This window comes from Stegostoma tigrinum, chromosome 26 (genome assembly GCF_030684315.1).
Source record: "Stegostoma tigrinum isolate sSteTig4 chromosome 26, sSteTig4.hap1, whole genome shotgun sequence".
In the NCBI taxonomy this organism is placed as follows: Eukaryota; Metazoa; Chordata; class Chondrichthyes; order Orectolobiformes; family Stegostomatidae; genus Stegostoma; species Stegostoma tigrinum.
This window is the reverse complement of record NC_081379.1, coordinates 22,983,195-23,003,581: the sequence shown is the minus strand read 5'-3', so window position 1 is coordinate 23,003,581 and position 20,387 is coordinate 22,983,195. Positions and strand designations below refer to the sequence as shown.

General features: G+C 39.8%; 2 protein-coding genes across 4 annotated transcripts in view; one reads left to right on the top strand and one right to left on the bottom strand.

Moving 5' to 3' along the window:
- Positions 1–20,387, top strand: part of ccdc157 (coiled-coil domain containing 157) — a 56,237-nt gene that overhangs the window by 32,192 nt on the left and 3,658 nt on the right. For 2 of the 3 annotated variants that reach the window (XM_048555801.2, XM_048555802.2), the window contains exons 5-11: positions 605–682; positions 4,835–5,025; positions 9,253–9,429; positions 9,963–10,131; positions 11,128–11,267; positions 12,100–12,194; positions 16,769–18,752. In XM_048555801.2, the coding sequence (XP_048411758.1) occupies positions 605–682; positions 4,835–5,025; positions 9,253–9,429; positions 9,963–10,131; positions 11,128–11,267; positions 12,100–12,194; positions 16,769–17,015 (1,097 nt within the window). In that variant the 3' untranslated portion in view covers positions 17,016–18,752. Of the gene's footprint in view, positions 1–604; positions 683–4,834; positions 5,026–9,252; positions 9,430–9,962; positions 10,132–11,127; positions 11,268–12,099; positions 12,195–16,768; positions 18,753–20,387 lie in introns of those variants that run through there. The other variant, XM_059655024.1, reaches the window with a different exon arrangement.
- Positions 10,067–20,387, bottom strand: part of rnf215 (ring finger protein 215) — a 37,274-nt gene continuing 26,953 nt past the window's right edge. The window contains exon 10 of the mRNA XM_059655026.1: positions 10,067–10,707. Coding sequence (XP_059511009.1) covers positions 10,631–10,707 — 77 coding nt within the window. The 3' untranslated portion in view covers positions 10,067–10,630. The remainder of the gene's footprint in view (positions 10,708–20,387) is intronic.

Genomic DNA, 20,387 nt, shown 5'->3' with positions numbered 1-20,387 from the left:
TCTCAGGTATGTAATTCCTTGAAAAAAAACATTTTTATTCATGACCTTGAATCAAAGACAGCTTATCTCTTAATGACCACTGTGAGCTGTCAATCAAACAGCATTCCACTGTAATGATGCCAAGTTGTAAAAGCAGTCAGGCACATAATGATAACACTTGGATTATGTCAATATACATCAACTGAAACTCCAAGCACAGATTTTATTCATCTTGCAGTCAAAGCAAGGTTTTTTTATTTCCAAAATTTAAAAGGCTGACCATTTAAATGACTTGGCAGTTTCACAGATATTATCAGCTATTTACAAGCATTTATTCAAAAAGAATTATATCTTTCAAATTGCAGGACATGGTCTTTGCCACAGCAAAACATGGGGTCTGTTTGAAATAAGCAAGAGTTCTAATAGCCTCACTGAATTTTTTTTTGTTTGCCCCCTTTTCATCCTGCTCCCTTGCCTAAAAATAGATCATGGCTCCTTGAACCAGTTTGGATAAGCAGTGAAGTCTCCAAGGCTCTGAAAATCTAGCCATTACATCCAATAGGACAGAGCTGAGACGTGAAAAGCTGTAAAGTATCCTGATGTTAATTCTGTAGTTCTGTTTTAGGAAGTGCTACACTAGAGGAGAAACTATCAATCCTGAAGGAGGAAGTCAAAGGGCAGCATGTATTAATACGAGATCTTGGTAAGTCTGCAATACTCTTTTCCCAGTGTTTCTTTCACCTCTTTGGATCGAGTTGTGGTTTTGTTGCTGGTTACATGCCTGCAAAGCGGAGCAGAGGAAGCTTGAAATTAAGAAATGTTCACTTTATATTTTAAAGTGAGATCTAAGTCATATTTGAAGAATTTTCATCTTGTACTTGGATCTTTCGGAGTCACTGTTGGTGCCAGGATAATGTGTGCTCATTAATTCCATCAGTACTGCTTTGATCATACCCGAACTTTCCCCATTGACTTTCAACTTATTGGCAGTCCCTTGGGCTCTTAATGGTTTTCTTCCCTCCATCTGGTGACCAGCTATTCTTTTTATATCAAGCAGCTGGCAACACGTCTACTGAAGTTTAATAGGAACCTTCATGTCTGGCAACTTCAGAGCACCACCACTTTCAATATGCCTCAATACACCTCCCACATCAAACACTTAATAATTACAACATTGCAAAATCATGTTCCAGGAAAGATCTTGGTTTTCCTGCACAATGGTTGGAACAAAACCTGATATTTACAAACTAAATAAATGGAAAGCTCTACATTATAGCTTTATTGCAGCTTTAAACCAAATAACAAATAACTAAAATTTAACCAAGAGAACATCATTTTTTGTTTTACCAAATTATCAAATGCAGTTGACCAGAATTGTGCAGAATAGAAACTCCTGAATAAAATCATTTTGGGACACTTGGGAAACTGGAGTGGCACCAAGTTTCAGTGTTTCATAGAGTATGTTTGCTTGACCATTAGTAGAATTGTCTGTGAAACTATGGAAGAATGTAGAAATGCCAAGTGACCGTAGAGGTGTCGCGATGATCGCCATCTTCAAGAAAGAGGACAAGCTGAACATTAGTGATTATAAAGGCACAGCATTGCTCTCAACTGTTGTCTAAGTCACTTCTTAATTACCTCTCACCAATTGCAGAGCAGGTCCTTCCAGAGTCCCAGTGTCACTTAGGCCCACCTGAGGAACCATTTGCAAGAACTTCATAATGCATAGCTTCAGGATTAATAAAGAGAACAGAACATCCCTTTGTACATGGTTTTCTTGGATCTCACAACAGTGTGTGACTCTGTTCTTTGGAATGTGCTACAGTAAAAGGGATGCCGAGCTAGGTTCATAAATATAATTGGTCTCCAATATGGCAATAAGCAGTTATTACAAATAATAGGAGACTTCACCAGACTCCTTACCTGTCAAAACAAGCATAAAACTGGGGTAACAAAGTGTGCACCTGGATGAACACAGCAGGCCAAGCAGCATCTCAGAAGTACAAAAGCCCTAGGCCCGAAATGTCAGCTTTTGTGCTCCTAAGATGCTGCTTGGCCTGCTGTGTTCATCCAGCTCCACACTTTGTTATCTCGGATTCTCCAGCATCTGCAGTTCCCATTATCTCTGATAAAACTGGGATATGTTCTTGCACCAATACTATTCTCACTTTGTTTTAGCAGAAATGCCACAACTTAATTCTGACAGGCCCTCCTCTAGGTATGTTAATAATTAACTGCGTTGATGATAAACTGTTTAACCTCAATCAGCCATAACCAAAACAACGACCGCTGCTGTAATAGAACCACAGTATGCTGATTTTTAATTTATTTTGCTTAGAATGTGGATGTTGTTGGCTAAGCCTGCATTCATTGCCTGTCCATAATTGCCCTTGATAAAGTGCTAGTAGGCTGCTGCCTTGGACTGCTGCAGTCCCTGGAATGAAGGGACATCCAAAATACTGATGACTCACAACTTAGTGCTTGTCCTGAAGAGAAACCACAACAGATGAATGACTTTTTCAGCAAAGTCTTTGAGAGCTTACATATTTTGCATATCCTGAAATTCCCCCACTTACCCACACCAAATTTATCAAATTCAGTGTCTTCAATTGAGATTCATAGTGAAATATTGGAAATGTCCCTTCTTTCCTACACCTTGTAAGCTACCTATCCTCAAATACTGACATTGATAGGAGGTACATGAATGAATCCAATTTTCTAGCTCAGCCTGCAACAAATTACATACTCATGTTTTTAAGAATTGTGATATCAGATCTCCCATGACTTTAAGTGTGCAAGACATTGTTTCTTCTACCTTTCTTGATTCTGAAACTTTGAAAACTTTTCTGGATGCCATATCAAGGCCCAATAACATTATTATTGCTGTTTTGGATGAATATTAGAACATAGAACATAGAACATAGAACATAGAACAGTACAGCACAGAACAGGCCCTTCAGCCCACAATGTTGTGCCGACCATTGATCCTCATGTATGCATCCTCAAATTTCTGTGACCATATACATGTCCAGCAGTCTCTTAAATGACCCCAATGACCTTGCTTCCACAACTGCTGCTGGCAACGCATTCCATGCTCTCACAACTCTCTGCGTAAAGAACCTGCCTCTGACATCCCCTCGATACTTTCCACCAACCAGCTTAAAACTATGACCCCTCGTGCTAGCCATTTCTGCCCTGGGAAATAGTCTCTGGCTATCAACTCTATCTATGCCTCTCATTATCTTGTATACCTCAATTAGGTCCCCTCTCCTCCTCCTTTTCTCCAATGAAAAGAGACCGAGCTCAGTCAACCTCTCTTCATAAGATAAGCCCTCCAGTCCAGGCAGCATCCTGGTAAACCTCCTCTGAACCCTCTCCAAAGCATCTACATCTTTCCTATAATAGGGCGCCCAGAACTGGACGCAGTATTCCAAGTGCGGTCTAACCAAAGTTTTATAGAGCTGCAACAAGATCTCACGACTCTTAAACTCAATCCCCCTGTTAATGAAAGCCAAAACACCATATGCTTTCTTAACAACCCTGTCCACTTGGGTGGCCTTGCTTGACAATTGCAATGACAGAAGACCAAGCAGCTTCCAAGGAGAAGATATGGCAAGTATAGAGGCCATGATAATCTCTCAATAATTCAGGTAGATTGAAAATGCCATCAGAATACCCAACATAATACTGCCTACACAAGGTTCTGTACTCAGAGTTCAGCAGGGAATTCATTTGCAGTAGAACCAAAGGATAAAAAAGGATTTCAAATACAATATCCAAGTCTACACAAGGTTCTGCTCAATTAACCTCTGAAACAAATGCTTGTCGTGATCAAAATGGTGATTCATCAGCAAAAATGGTGTGAAGACCTTCCTATCAACAAAAGCAACCACTGACAGAGAACAGAGACAGAGATGAAACAAAAGGCCAACTGTTCAAGCCAACAATCTCCATCATCTCTACAAGCCAATAACAGATGCTCTAACTGAGACAGCCTGTAAAGTTCAGCTTCAGAATCCTATCTATTTGTGAAACCAAAGCCAATGCTGACATTATAAGAAAGAATAATCATGATTTGATGAGGGCTTAGCAATAATAATGACAACCATCTGCACATTCCTGATGCTGAATACTGTAATAAAGTGATTGTGATTAGACTAATGATTCAGAGACACAAATTCAAATCCAACCATAACAACTTAAAAATTCAGCCAATGAAAAGTTAATATTGGTAATGCTGGTCATGAAACTAAAAAAATGTTGTAAAAACCCAACAAGTTCACAAATGTCATCTGAGAAAGAAAATCTGCTATCCTGAGCCTTTTCTGGTCTGTACGTGACTTCAGAGCCACAACAATGAAGTTGACTCTTAACTTCCCTCCAGAATGGGCTGACAAATGGTAAACTTAATTGTATAGGTATGAAAATCAAATAATGGCCTGGCCAGAACTGTCCCATGCCCATGAATGAATGAAAAAGAAAACACATCCATACTTATAAAACAGATAGCAAATTGTCAAGATACCTTTAATGCAGACCAGTACATCTCTTCAGGTACAGTCTCACTAATACTGAGTCTAATATTGGATTTAATGTCCTTTCAGTTTGGATTCTTGGCACGTGGCATTTGTGAGCCAGCTATTGGCATTTACACTGCAAAATCTAGCAAACTCTTAGACCTACTTTATCATGTGTCCATGATACTGCCTCAAATTTAGGAGCCAGATTTAGTAGTGTAGGTGTCACAAATCTGCTCACAGACACTGAAGTCCAAAATGCAGAAGAGCAACAGTATAAAGTTTCAAGATTATAGGAATTTATTTGGAATTGTAATTCTGTTGTCATTTTTGGACAGAGCTATCTAAGAAGATGCTGCTGGAAGAAATGAGAACCAACATGGCAGACAAAAGTGTGGTGCTGACTCTTGAAGAGCAAATTAAACTTCTAACTAGTCAACTAGAGAGCACAACACAGCAGCTCAAAATTATTAGTAATGAACTAGACAAAGAAAAAGTGAAAATCAACAACATGCTGAGACATGAAGAGGTAATGCACCCAGCAAATTGCACCCAGCCGTAAAAAGTACTCCAAACTTTAAAAACATGCACATATTTGATCTCATATTAAACATGCATTCTAACTCAATTTTCTCTTGTCAGCAATACTGCAAAAAAAGCTGGTTTGTATCAAGGAGGTAAGAGCATGAAAGAGGATAGGAACACAGGGTGTGAGAGGACTGGACAGCTAACGTGATTCCAGTATTCAAGAAGGGTGATAGGGATAAACTAGGAAACTAGTTTGTGTATAACATCTGTGGTAGGGAAACCATTGAAAAGTATTCTGAGGGACAGAATTAATCTCCACATGGAGAGGCAAGGATTAAGGATGGTCAGTATGCTTTGTAAGGAGGAAATCATGTCTACCAAGTTTGATTGACTTTTTAAAGGAGGTGACAAGGTGTGTAGATGAGGGTAGTACACTTGTTGCTGTCCGCATGGACTTTAGTAAGGCTTCTGACAACGTCTTGCATGGCAGACTCGTTAAGAAGCTGAGACCCTATGAGATCCAGGGCAGACTGCCAAATGAGATCCAAAATTGGTTAGGGGCAGGAAGCAAAGTGATGATCAAGAGGTGCTATGGTGACTCAAAGCCAATATCCATTGGTATACCAAGGGGTTCAGTGCTGAGTCAATTGCTGTTTATATTCATGATGAATGCATGAATATAGAGGTATGATCAGTAAATTTGCAATTGACATGAAAATTGATGATGTGGTAAATACTGTGATGAAAGCCTTTGACTACATGATGATATAAAAGAGCTGGTCAGACCAGCTGAAAAATTAACAAGTGGTGGTTAATCCAGAAAAATGTGAAGTGATGCATTTTTGGAGGACAAAAAGACAAGCGAGTTCATATTGAATGGTAGGACCCTAGGATGTACAGAGGATTGGAGGGACCTTGGTGTCCGTGTCTACAGATCCTTGCAACCAGCAGGGCAGATAATATAAGGTGGTGAAGAAGGCATATTAGGTATTTGTCTTTATTAGTAAATGCATTGAATACAAGAGCAAGGAGATTATAATGGTGCTATATATGTTACTTAGGTTACACATGGGAGTACTGTGACAAGTTCTGGTCACCACACCATAGGAAGATGTGATTGCATTACAGAGGATGCAGATGAAATTCAACAGGAAGTTGCCTGGGCTAGAGCTATTCAGCTATGAAGAGAGACCAAATGGACTGGAGTTGTTTTCCTTAGTGCAAAGAAGACTAAGGGAGGGTGTGACTGAGGTGTACAAAGTTTTAAGAGGCATAGACTGGTAGATAGAAATATTTCCCCTTAGTAGATGGGTCAATAACCAGGAGGCACAGTTTTATGGTAATAAGCAGGAGGTTTCAAGGGAATTTGAGGACAATAGTTTTCATTCAAGGAGTTGTGGGTATCTGAAATTCTCTGTCTGAAGGGATGTTAGAAGCAGGAACCCTCAAGACATTTAACAGATATGTAAAGATGAACACTTGAAACACCATTGCATACAAGGCTGTGGTCTAAGTGCTGCAAAAATGGATTAGAATGGATGGATGTTTGATGACCAGTGTGGACACAATAGGCCAAAGGGCATCTTTCTTTGCTGTAAAAACTCTATAATTCTGACAGAAAGAAATGTACATTATGTACCATGTTACAAAGCTTCAGTCCTTCCAAAACCAAGTGAGGATTTTATTTATATTAATATCATTATTGTGCTTACAAATTTCACCTATTTTCTTTCCCTAATCCATTTTTGACCTCTGTGTCGACCTCTGGCAATTGGCTTTCTACAGATATCCACCACAAAGTCACTGACTCCCACAATCAGGCCAAGCAGCATCTTAGGAGCACAAAAGCTGACGTTTCGGGCCTAGACCCTGATGAAGGGTCTAGGCCCAAAACGTCAGCTTTTGCGCTCCTAAGATGCTGCTTGGCCTGCTGTGTTCATCCAGCTCCACACTTTGTATCTTGGATTCTCCAGCATCTGCAGTTCCCATTATCTCTGACTCTCACAATCAGTTGGATTGTGCTCGGTTTTAATCCATTTCTTGTGAAATCTCCATCCCCCTCCCAGTCTCTTACTACATTTACTACATAATCTTGCTTTCTACACCACAGTTTCTAAGCTTCAACTGTTTTCTCTTAGAAGGGAAAAACAGTAAAACTGGCAAATGAGGTCCAACTCATCAGCATTATTTCAAAATAGAGGTACTGGAGTACGATCGGTACATTCATTTGCAAATATTACTAGTTTTTCACTCTTGTTTTACCCTTTAAGCCACATTTCTGATTTTATCTTCTATCTTAATATTTGCACTAGTAGGAACCGCAGATGCTGGAAAATCTGAAATAACAGGTGTAGAGCTGGATGAACATAGCAGGCCGAACAGCATCAGAGGAACAGGAAAGCTGACATTTCGGGCCTAGACCCTTCTTCAGAAACGGGGGAGGGGAAAAGGGATTCTGAAACAAATAGGGAGAGAGAGAGAGAGAGAGGCAGAAAGAAGATGGATGGAGGAGAAGATAGATGGAGAGGAGACAGACGGGTCAGAGGCAGGGGTGGAGCCAGTAAAGGTGAGTGACTCCCCACCTACATTCAACTTTACTGGCTCCACCCCCACCTCTTTGACCTGTCTGTCTCCTCTCCACCTATCTTCTCCTTTATCTATCTTCTATCCACCTATTTATTTCAGAATCCCCTTCCCCTCCCCCATTTCTGCAGAAAGGGTCTAGGCCCAAAACGTCAGCTTTTCTGCTCCTCTGATGCTGCTTGGCATACTTTACTCAATATTTGCTACTTTCCAAAGATCTGATCATTCCATAATACCCATGTTCCCTCCTTAATACATTTGTTCCCTCTTGTATCATTTCCACTTCCTCTGGAAACTTCCTACTTGTTTTTCAATAATGCCACTCAGAGCCTCAAATTATTTCAATGCTGTAAATTGAGAAAGGGTATGTTCAACATGACCTGGGTGGCCTTGTGTACCAGTTGCTGAAAGTAAGCATGCAGGTGCCGCAGGCAGTAAAGAAGGCAAACTGTGTGTTGGCCTTCATAGCAAAAGGATTTGGTTACAGGAACAAGGATATCTTGCTGCAATTATAGAAAGCATTAGAGGGAGTGCAGCAAAGGTTTACCAAATTAATTCCTGGGATGGCAGGTCTGATGTATGAAGAGAGATTGCATCAGTTAGCATTGTATTCATTGGAGTTTTGAAGATTGAGGGGGAGCTCATAGAAACCTATAAAATTCTATTCAGGAAGAATGCAGGAAGAATGTTCCTAATAATGGGGGAATCCAGAGCCAGGGTCAGAGATTAACATAAGAGGGTAGACCTGTTAGGACTGAAATGACGAGAAATTTCTTCACCCAGAGAATGACAGCCTGTGGAATTCACTATTATAGAAAGTAGTTGAGGCCAAAACATTGTGTTTTCAAGATGGAGGTAGATATAGCTCTTGAGGCTAAAGGATCAAGGGAGATGGGGAGAGGGTGGAATTAGGATATTAAGATTGATGTTCAACTATGATCATAATGATTGGCAGAGCAGGCTTGAGGGGTTAAATAGCCTATTCCTGATATATTCTACATCTCTAAATGTTCCTATGCTATTTACTGAAGAGTATTCCAAACTTCTGCCATAATTTGTATGTACATGTGTTTTCTAACTTCATTCCTTAAAGGTCTTGCTCAATTTTATTGATTTATGCTACCTGATCCTAGACCCCTTAGCCGGGAGTATCTTTTTATCCACCCTGGCTGCTCCCCTTTAATATCTTAAAACTCTCAAATATCCACTCAGCACTTTAGTTTCTAATTCTAGGGAATGGAACCCTAGTTTCTGTAAACTCTCCTTATAATTTAATTATTGAAGTCTGTGACCTTCAACTATGTTCATATGTACACAATCCATTTTGATGACTTCATCTTGGTTTTCCAGGGAATGGGACTTATTATTGGAATGTTGTAGCTTCTTTTCACAACTAGAAAACATCTTAAATTACTTTATAACCATCAAATTATTTGAGGTGCAAGTACTGTTGTGATATAAGAATATAGTTTCCTTGTGAAAGTAGAAAATTATAATAAATTTTGAAATATCCTATTTCAAACAATGGTATGGCCCGAATATGTCCACATGGTAATCGTGACAACGCGTTGCTAGCTGGAAAGAAGCTATGCTTCAGAGTTACTAAAAGTCAATTCTTCAATTGTATTTTTGTTAATTAATCAAGTCTCTGAAAGCTAAGATTAAAGCTCTGCTACAACGTGTCGATCATCTGGATGAAGAACGTGAAGAGCTAAACACTAGATTAGCTGAGTCGGAGGCTGGGACAGGCAGACTGGAAGAGCAATTGAAGACACTCAACATGGAGAAAAATAACCTACAGCAGCAACTCCGAGAACAACTGGTAAGTGCCCTCTTTAACACTGTTGAAAGTCCTTCAGGTAATTCTGAATACTGACTTTGGAGACACTATACTGAATGATGGTGCTGATTAACTGGCAAGTAGACTCTGATTGGTATTGGCATTGCCTTGGAGGATGCAATGGTTAGTGACGGCTGACAATTGACTGTCAAGATTTGATTTAAGTTTTGAACAAGACATGTTGACACTGAATAGAAAAGGTATTGTGCTAAGAAATTAACCAGAGAATGATTGTTAATAATTTTGTTGCCTTGCAGCAAGTGCAGGAGTCATGTGATGTCTACTTTGTCCACCCTAGTCCAACACCAGCACCTCCACATCATAATTTCAGTAATGTATTGCTGTTAGAGAATATGAACACACGAATTAGGTACGGGAGAATGATTTAACTGCAATTTCCACATGATAACCGTTCAGCTAAAATGTATTTGTCCACTCTTTGTAATTTTTCAATCATATTTAAGCAGGAACAGATGAAAGCCAATTTTGTTTTTCTCTTTTCCTTTTTATTACAGCAACTGACAAAACAGCTACAGCAAGAAAAACATGATCTGGAAAATTCCATGACTGAACTAAAACAAAATCTGTCCCAACTAGAGAGCCAAGTTCAAGAATATAAGAAACAGCGTAGGCTTCTGGTTGCTTTTCCTGACTTAAACATGCCATCTGAAATACTGTGTGAAAGTATGAAATTTCTATTTCTTTGACATTTTGAATTAATCTAAATTATTCTATTTGAATTAACAGTACAAAAACAAGCATCTGCAGAAATATGAGAAGAATATTCATATTGCACAGTTTAGATCATTCTTTTTGATTTACATGGGAAACATTTTTTGCCAGTTTATGGTTGAACACAGGTGGCAGATAAGCAATTAGGACATAAGCTGTTCGGATTGTGAAAATAACATCACACAACTACAAGCTAAAAGAGGAAGGCAACATACACATAGGAACACAATCACCTTCAAGTCAGCTATCATCCCGATTTGGACTCAAGTATAGCCAATCCTTATTGTCACTGGGCAAAGCTCTTGGTATTCCATATTTAACAGCAACCTGCTGAATGTTTTCACCATATGGATTGTGATAGTTCACAAGGAAAGTTTATTATTACCTTCAAAATAATCCAGCAAGGGATACTGCATTGCTGGGGCCATGTTCGTCAGGCTTAAGAACAAACTTAAATTGGATGGACTTTCTTGAATTTAATTATGCATTTTCCCCCTTGTATCATTCTCTGACCCATACAGGTGAAATCTGAAATCAAATGAAATCATATGAAATCAAACCTTGATCTGCTAAATTAACTGATTTGAGTAGGTGGGATGTGACAAACCAAATGTGTCATGGCCAAGGTTCACACACCTGTTCATCATACAGCCTACTTTACTGAAAGTACATACTGTAGATGTGGTTTAGTAAATAATCAAGCTCAATAGTATTACATCCAACACATTTGGACATTCTGTTGTTGCACAGGGTCAAACCTCATATTAAAGAATACAATTGGACAAGATACTGGAAATTGACTGCTACCTATGAGGTAGCTTGTCTTCAAAAGAACAAAAGGGTGAATAATGGAAAGCAGAAGAAAAGGAAATGCATAGACTCATCTTGCAAATTATCTTTGCTGTAACTTGGCCTTTAGAGTGTGTGAAGTGTTTTGCTTCTCATTAGGTACAGGTGATATTGTACAGGACATGGAAAAACAGTTACAAGCAAACAGCTTGCGCATCAGTATTCTGGAAGAGGAGAATTCTCGATTGAGAAGCACCCTCACAAAGTTGCAGGAAACTACCCAACAAGGAGCCTTGAAGGTGAGATTTAGTCAAAATGAAATGGATCGATCCTTAAAGCCTTTTCTCCCTTTCTTTGTAAAGATCAATGACATTAAGTATTGTATGTGTTCAAACAATCAGATAGCTTAACTTTAGGAAAGACTCCTGTTTTGAGGTGGTGCTGTTCACTGGCAATCTTTATTACAAGTCGAAATAATGACATGTCCAAATGAACCAGTTTTTGTGGGGAGGGCGGTAGTGGTTGGGGAAGAATGCAGATTTTATCTGTATCAATTTGAACTGGGGCTCAACTCTCAACATTTCTTAATTAACTTTTAGCTAGAATTTTGAGAACATAAAATATGCATATTTGTACATGAAAACTAGAAAAGTAGATTGAATAATGGGGAGGCAATGGCCTAGTGGAATTATCGCTGGATTGTTAATCCAGAAACCCAACTAATGTTCTGGGGATGCAGGTTCGAATCCTCCCATGGCAGAAGGTGGAGTTTGAATTCAATAAAAATCTGGAATTAAGAGTCTAACGAATCCATTGCCAATTGTTGGAAAAACCCATCTGGTTCATTAATGCCCTTTAGGGAAGGAAACTGCCATCTTTACCTGGTCTGGACTATATGCAACTCCAGACCCACAGCAATGTGGTTGACTCTTAACTGCCCTCCAAGTAATTAGGGATGGGCAATAAATGCTGTTCTAGCCAGTGATGCCCTCATCCTGAGAATGAATTAAAAAAGACTAGCATAATGCCACTAACATTTGTAATTCATGTGATGTGACATGACATGCACCACAAAAGTTAGACAGCGTAAAGGTTTTGGCTGTGATTTCATACATCTTTTCTCTGTTTTAGATTATTCCTCAGACGAAGCTTTGGTCATCCTCAGGTCTGTCAGAAGATGGATCAAAACCTGATGGTAGTGCAGGAAGGAATGAGCATGATACAACGTAAGAGACTATCCAGTTTTTTTTGGGGGGGGCAGCAGCGGTAGGGAAAGAAGACAGATTAACGTGTATCCATTTGTACTGAGATTTGACTCTCAACATTATTTAAATAACCTTTAGCCAGAGTTTTAAAAACATAAGATATGCATATTTGTGTATGAAGACCAGAAAAATAGAATAACCATATACCTTAACAATCAACCATAAAATTCTTTGCTTAGCTGACGTTTAACACAACAAAAAAAAAAGCTGCATCATCTGGTCGTGCAAATCAGTAATGAAATTTTACACTTGCTCAGTTCAGCGTATTTGTGTTAACAATTTTGGGGGCTATTAAAGGAGTAAGTGATAGATGCACACGGAGCCCAGAAGGAGAGAGACAGGTTGGCAGACAATGCAAGTGCTATTAGTATGTCAGGGAGACAGAAAAGCTGATGATGGGGATCATAAGTAGGTGAAAATGGATTGGCTGTGCCTAAGTCGTCCATGAGTTGACAGGGCCTGGGATGAGGATATCAGTAAAGGACATTGAAGGAGGGGTTCAGGCTCTAATAGTATTGAACATGATAGAGTCCTGCAGGTTGCAGGGTCCCCAAGCAGAAAACATGATGCTGTTTTTCTAGCTTGCAGTGACTTTTGCTGGAGCACTACAACTGGCCTGAGACAGAAATGTTGGCCAGGAAATACAGTGTTGTTTTGAAGTGGTAAGCAACTGGAAGTTCAGGGTAATTTTGCAGGCAGAACACTGGTGTTCTGCAGCACAATCACCTAGTCTGCATTTTATCTTCCCATTTAAGAGGAAACAACATGGAGTGCAGTGAGTATAGTAGACAAGATCGAGCAAAGTGCAGGTACATTGCTGCTTCACCTGCAAGGTGTGCCTGGGACTTTGGATAGTGAAGAGGAAATAAATGGGCAGATTGCATGGGAAGATGTTGCAGGAGTGTGGGAAAGTGCTGGCAGCAGAGGTGGAATGGACCAGAGTGTTCCAGACGGAATGGAGGAGAATACGTGTTTGGTGATAGCTTTTGGCTGGAGGTGACGGAAATGGTGGCTTATGATCTTTTGGCTGCAGATAGCGTTATGGAGGTAAGAGGAGGAGGAGTGAGAGATGAACTGCGGTAAATGGGCGAGACACGACAGGGGCCCTGTCAACCACAGTAGCAGGAAGTCCTGGGAATAAGGTGGACATTTCTGTGACCTCCCACCCCACCCCCCACCTTGCTGAAGATAGCATTATCAGAACCAATGTGACAGAGTCAGAGAAACAGGGAGAATGGAGTCAGAGATGGACCAGGTGAAGATGAGAGTAGAGTGGAAATTGGAAGTGAATTGATAAATTTTTCAAATTCTGGATGAGAGAGGTAAGCGAGATGAATGACATCATTGATGAAGTAGAGAAAGAGTTGTGGAGAGGGACCCAAATGGGATTGGAATAAGAAATGTTCCATGTACCCCACAAAGAGGTAGGCGTAGCCTCAACTTTGTTCAAATCAAAGAATGAGGGCTTAAACGAGAAACTGTTCAAAGTGAGATCAAGCTTGGCCAGCCAGTCGGGACTGGAATGGTTCAGGCCTTTTTTGGACGAAGAAGCGGAGAGCCCAAAGACCATCCTGATTTGGTATAGACACGTAAAGGGATTGCATGCCCACAGTGAAGAGGAGGCAGCTGGTGCCTGCCAACTGCAAATTCTGCAACTGACAAACCAACAGAAAAATTGTAAATGTAAGTGGAAAAGTACAGGACAAGGGGAGAAAACAAAAGTCAAGACAGGAAAAGAATTTCCATGTGGCAGGAACAGCTGAGAAAATAGGTCTGCCCTGGCAGTCTTGCTTGTGAATTTTTAGAAAAAAGTAGAAGCAGGCTGTATGGGGTTGGGGGACTATGAGCTTGGAGGTAGGGGAGATCCCAGATAAAACGAGATAAGTTACCACTGTGGACACAATTGTGTAATGTTTGACAATGGGGTCATGGGCCAAGAGGAGATAAGAGATGGTGCTTGAGAGCTGGCACTCAGCTCTGCAACATAGAGGTTAGTATGGCAGACAACAATGACATCACCCTTGTCAGCAGGCTTGATTTAAAAAGTCAGAGTAAAAGGCAGGTGAATGGGTCTATGGAATGAAGGGAGGACTCTTGTCTGAAGAAATACGCGGAGGTGAAAGCGACAGAAGAGTTCAACATCATATTGGGCCTGAAATACATTGAGGCAGGGGTGCAGAGGGATAAAACAAAGACCTTTGCTCAGTACAGAACATTCAGCACCAGAGAACAGAAATTCAAGAGGGATAGTAAATACCCAACATGAAATGGGGTTATGAACAGGGAGGCAAACAGATGGATGGGGCCAGGAGGAAGGCTTCAGAGGGGCCTGGATGCCTGAGTTGTTGCAGCTTGCACTCCTAAAATGTCTGACAGGAAGGAAAAATGTTTCTTTTGTTAGCATCCCAGTGTAAATCTCAGGACATGGTGAGTGGAGCGAAAACCTGCAGGTAATGGTGTTCCCATAGATCTGCTGCCCTTGTACTTCTGCAGTGCATTGACTAGAGGGCACACAACTCCTGAAATGTTGATGGCAGAGGCAATGAATATTTGTGGATTTGGTGCTGATCAACAGATTGTTTTGTCCTGGATGGTGTCAAGCCTCCTGAGTGTTGTTGGAGCTACTTTCATCCAGGCCAGTGGAGTATGGTCCATCACAATCAAAGAACAAAGAAAATTACAGCACAGGAACAGGCCCTCCAAGCCTGCGCTGATCAAGATCCTCTGTCTAACCTGTCATCTATTTTCAAACGGTCCGTGTCCATTTGCTCCCTGCCCATCCATGTACCTGTCCAAATATATCTTAAAAGACGCTACCGTGTCTGTGTCTACCACCTCCGCTGGCAACACGTTCGAGGCACCCACCACCCTCTACATAAAGAACTTTCCACGCATATCTCCCTTAAACTTTCCTCCTCTCACTTTGAACTCATGACCCATAGTAATTGAGTCCCCCACTCTGGGGAAAAAGCTTTTTGCTATCCACCCTGTCTATACCCCTCATGATTTTGTAGACCTCAATCCGGTCCCCCCTCAATCTCCATCTTTCTAATGAAAATAATCCTAATCTACTCAACCTTTCTTCATAGCTAGCACCCTCCATACCAGGCAACATCCTGGTGAACCTCCTCTGCACCCTCTCTAAAGCATCCACATCCTTTTGGTAATGTGGCAACCAGAACTGTACACAGTACTCCAAATGTGGCCAAACCAAAGTCCTGTACAACTGCAACATGACCTGCCAACTCTCGTACTCATCCAATGAAGGAAAGCATGCCATATGCCTTCTTGACCACCCTATTGACCTGCGTTGTCACCTTCAGGGAACAATGGACCTGAGCACCCAGATCTATCTGTTCATCAATTTTCCCTAGGACATTTCCATTTACTGTATAGTTCGCCCTTGAATTTGATCTTCCAAAATGCATCACCTCGCATTTGCTCGGATTGAACTCCATCTGCCATTTATCTGCCCAACTCTCCAATCTATCTATATTCTGCTGTAATCTGACAGTCCCCTTCACTATCTGCTACTCCACCAATCTTAGTGTCATCTGCAAACTTGGTGATCAGACCACCTACACCTTCTTCCAAATCATTTACATATATCACAAACAATAGTGGTCCCAGCACAGATCCCTGTGGAACACCACTGGTCACAGGTCTCCAATTTGAGAAACTCCCTTCTGCTACTACTCTCTGTCTCCTGTTGCCTAGCCAGTTTTATATCCATCTAGCTAGCATACCCTGGACCCCATGTGACTTCACTTTCTCCATCAGCCTGCCATGGGGAACCTTATCAAACGCCTTACTGAAGTCCATGTATATGACATCTACAGCCTTTCCCTCATCAATCAACTTTGTCACGTCCACAAAGAATTCTATTAAGTTGGTAAGACGTGACCTTCCCTGCACAAAACCATGTTGCCTATCACTGATAAGCCCATTTTCTTCCAAATGGGAATAGATCCTATCCCTCAGTATCTTCTCCAGTAGCTTCCCTACCACTGACGTCAGGCTCACCGGTCGATAATTACCCGGATTATCCTTGTTGCCCTTCTTAAACAAGGGGACAACGTTAGCAATTCTATCTCATGTCTTCGTGGACAGGCTTTGGGGAGTCAAATGGTCAATTACTCGCTGCAAGATCTGTAGCCTCCGAGTTGTCCTCACGGCTACAGTACTTCTGTGCTAGTTAAGCTGAGTTTCTGGTTAATGTTTTAGAAACAAGAATAGGAAAAAAAAAGCTGAAAAATTAGTCGGCCAGACAGCATTAATGGAGAGAAATGAAATAAACGTTTCATGTCAAGTTCTGATGAAAGGTCATAGATCTGAAACAGTCGCTATTTCTCCTGATGATGCAGCATCATTTACTGAGACTTTCCAGCATGTTGTTCTTATTTCAGCATTGTGATTGTTAGTTCTAAAACATGGAATTTTAAAATGTAAATTTGGATCTGTTTCCTTAATTGAATGATCTTCTATAATATTCCAGAAATAGCCAAACTAAAATTTTTTGTATGTCAACCTTACAGAAAGATGACTAAAGCTGCAAGAAACTTGAATGAAAATATGAGGCTCAAGTCTAACCAGAGGCCTTGTAGCGAGCCAAAGGAGACATCTCCCTATACAGAGCGAATAAAAGAACCTGCAACAAATGTCTTTCACTCACGAGAAACATCTGCCATTGGTGTCTATGCAAGACTGAAAAAGGCTGGTGCCTTACCTGGTATGAAAGCTATATCTGACAGCGCAAGGAAGAACTATAGAAAATTGCATTAAGATTACGTTACATGGTTCTATATTGCGGAGGGTATGGTCTGTTAAGCACTGCAATTTCACGTTTTATTTTAACAAACTTAACAACTTTCTAATTGTTCCATCCTCTGTCAAAAGTTAATAACACAAGGAATCGCTTTCCAATAGAACACTGAAATTGAAGTGGGATGGAGGAGAAATTACCCTTAACGCAGTTGCTGATGTTTCAGTTTCAAGTGAAAAATATGACAATCTCACCAAAAAAATAAAATCAGAAGGTGATTCTTCCATATATTGTCATCTACCCTATGTTTAGGGCAGTAACAAACCAAAAAGATTACATGAGAAACAACATATTTGAAACATTTGTCAACAGGGGGTAAATTCACAGCACAGAAACTTGCAGTCAACATCAAATTATTGTGTGGTGTTCAGTACGACATTAAGTAGCTTAGGAATTTTAACTAATTCCATGAATGTGGCAATACAATAAGATAATACTTGTCAACTGGCCTATAAACGTACTCATAATAAGTTATGCTAAAATTGGCTGATACCTTAAAAGTTAGTCATTGAAGTTAAATTGAGCAGTTTTGCTTGCAATAGGAATCAGTTACCTAGAGTTGCAACTTCTGCTAATGTCATCCAGGGCTGGCCAGCATCAGGATCATGTATCAGAAACACAAGGCTCTTACTGAAAAGATATATTTTTACTAGTATATGGTTTAAAAATATCACAGTATATTCAACTAAATTAACAATACCAAATACTAGCTTGTAACCATCCTGTAAACTTATCAATTAAGATTCTATTCTATATAGTTCTCGTACAAGAAAATATTTCTTTAAATGTATCACTTTAATCAAACATTTCTGTAGAACCCAGTTAACAAGAATCTGTGATCTGTAATCAAATTGAATGTTCAACAATATGATTTTCAATTATACTGATCTTGTTCCAATTTATAAGTATGTACTTAAAAACAATATGACTCACTCAATGTTTAATCTTTGTTAATCAGTGGGAAATAGCAAGTGTGGGTTTTTGTTTGTTAATTAAAATAAAGAGCAGAGTTGCATTGTTAACTAGTCATGTCTAGAATAATTACCTATTTAATGTGTAATGATATTGAATGTTGTGTCATTGAACCAATATCTTGAGAATAAACAGACTCTTGTGGTTCAATCAGTCTCCTTACCTGTGGACAACAATGTGTGGGTTCAAGTTTGACTTGGCCTAGACGTGTGTTGTAACACGTGTTGAGTGAAGTACGCATCTTTTTTAAGATATCAGTTATGCTAAGACACATATTCATTGGAATCCAAACAAAAAAAAACATTTCCACATGGTTATTCTGCCCTAACTCTGGGAGAACATTGCAGAAATTCTCAATCCAAGCTTCAGAAGTAATGATGGATAGCGTGTTTCTAGAGTCAATGCTTAATAAATTACATGCATTGCTATTAAATATGCCACACGTGACTGTTACGCTATCGGCAAAATTACAGACACTAAGGTTCTGTCTAGTTCAATCACTGTAGCCAAGATCTGTCAGCAAAAGAATGTACAAAATGCACTGAAAGAATTATGTTGCTAGAAAATATGGAAAGTGATTCCAACACAGAAATAAGTCATTGGAACCAAGAGGTTCATGCTAGTATTTGTGCTCCCTAGGAGCCCTCTTTTTCCTCTCCATTCCCCGCTTCCCCCCGCCATGCATGTCATGTAACTCCATCACTATTATTTCTTCCTTTCTCCCTGATGTGCTTATTTTAAATGCATCCAGTTTTTTCTTTCAATTGTCCACCCTCACCTTGTTGAAATGACATTTTTGAATCGGTTTTAGGAAAAGGCAAATATGACTATTTCTATACTCACATCATTGACTAGAGCTCTCAAAACGGTTCACACGTCTGTAGCCATTTTCTAGACTTCAGGAATGGAACAGCAGAATGTTTAAAAAAAAAATCCTCCTTCACTGGCTAATGAATGCATCTCCCATTTGCCCGTGGAGTTGTTGAACAGATGAGCAATAGTATGTTGTTTAGAAAAGTGAAACAAAGACAATACCCAAGTAACTAACAAATAGTGAACACAAGAATGTTTGTGACATCAGAATCCTATTCATTCCAGATGCAAGATTTCAGTCCCATTTACCCTACATCTCAAAGACTGCAAATCTCCACAATAATTACCTGTTTCCACTCCCATCCACCCCACCTGCTGCTCAGACTCCTTCAGCCATTCCAATATTCTCCTGTTGGCTGCCATTTCCATAATCTGCAGTCAATTCAAAATCTGTATCAACCTGTACCAACAGCTCACCCCTGACTACTGACGTTGCTGATGTACATTAGCTTTCATTCCATTTGTGTGGAAGGTTTGAACTAGCCAGTCTTTATCTACTCATTACTTTTAAACACAACGTCCCCCCCGCCAACCCTACAATCTCCATGTCCCAAACTCTCTCTAGCTTTGGTGTCTTGGATGACATGATACTCATATCATTAGCTTCAGTACTCAAGTATCCCACATCAGCACAACCTTTGATTGCCAACATCCCAAATTAGCCTGCTCCTCTGTCAAGACTACTTCCATTCACATGACAAGAGGCATAAGATAGATGAGTCACTAATAAACTGATGAGTACAAGTAACATAAGCTTTCTGTGTATTTTCATTATTTACTTTCTTACTGAGACAGAGGAAGTAGTACGGCAGCTTAACCTATCTAAACAAAATTGGCTGTTGTTTAAAGCAATGGAAATCAGCAGAGATGTATAAATGTGTCTGCTACAAAAAGAATTATACAGTGTATAAATATACAAAGAAGAAATTTAACTTGTATGACAGATTTAATCATTTGTCTTCCATTAATAAATAAGACATTAGTGTGCTTATTACACTATGCAAGAAGATCTGAATCATATCACTGTAAAACAACATTGCTTTTAGCATGAAAATATGTAGGAAAATACAAGATTGAATCACATGACAAAATCCAGCCTTAACATTGTTCTACAGGTTTGGTGGCCGTCAAGGTCTGTGATTTCAGTCAGACAGCATGCAGAAGAGAGATGAAAAATATAGGATTTCACTATGAAAATTACTTTGGATTTTATACCAGCCAGAGAATTTTAAGCAGTCCAGTAGTAACCAGGAAAAAACACAAAATCTAAAATCAATGATAAGAGGAAGAAAAATGTGGAAAAAAATTATATGTCATGCAGGTTCTTTTGATGAAGTTCAATGGAAGTTGTTGATAATGTACAGGCAAGATTTCCTGTTTACTATTTGTAGTGACAGAGTAACTATGAAATTATTAATGTTTTATCAAGGCGTTTACAGGATTATTAACTGCTGCAGATATTGTTGAAAACAAAATGACCATAACAC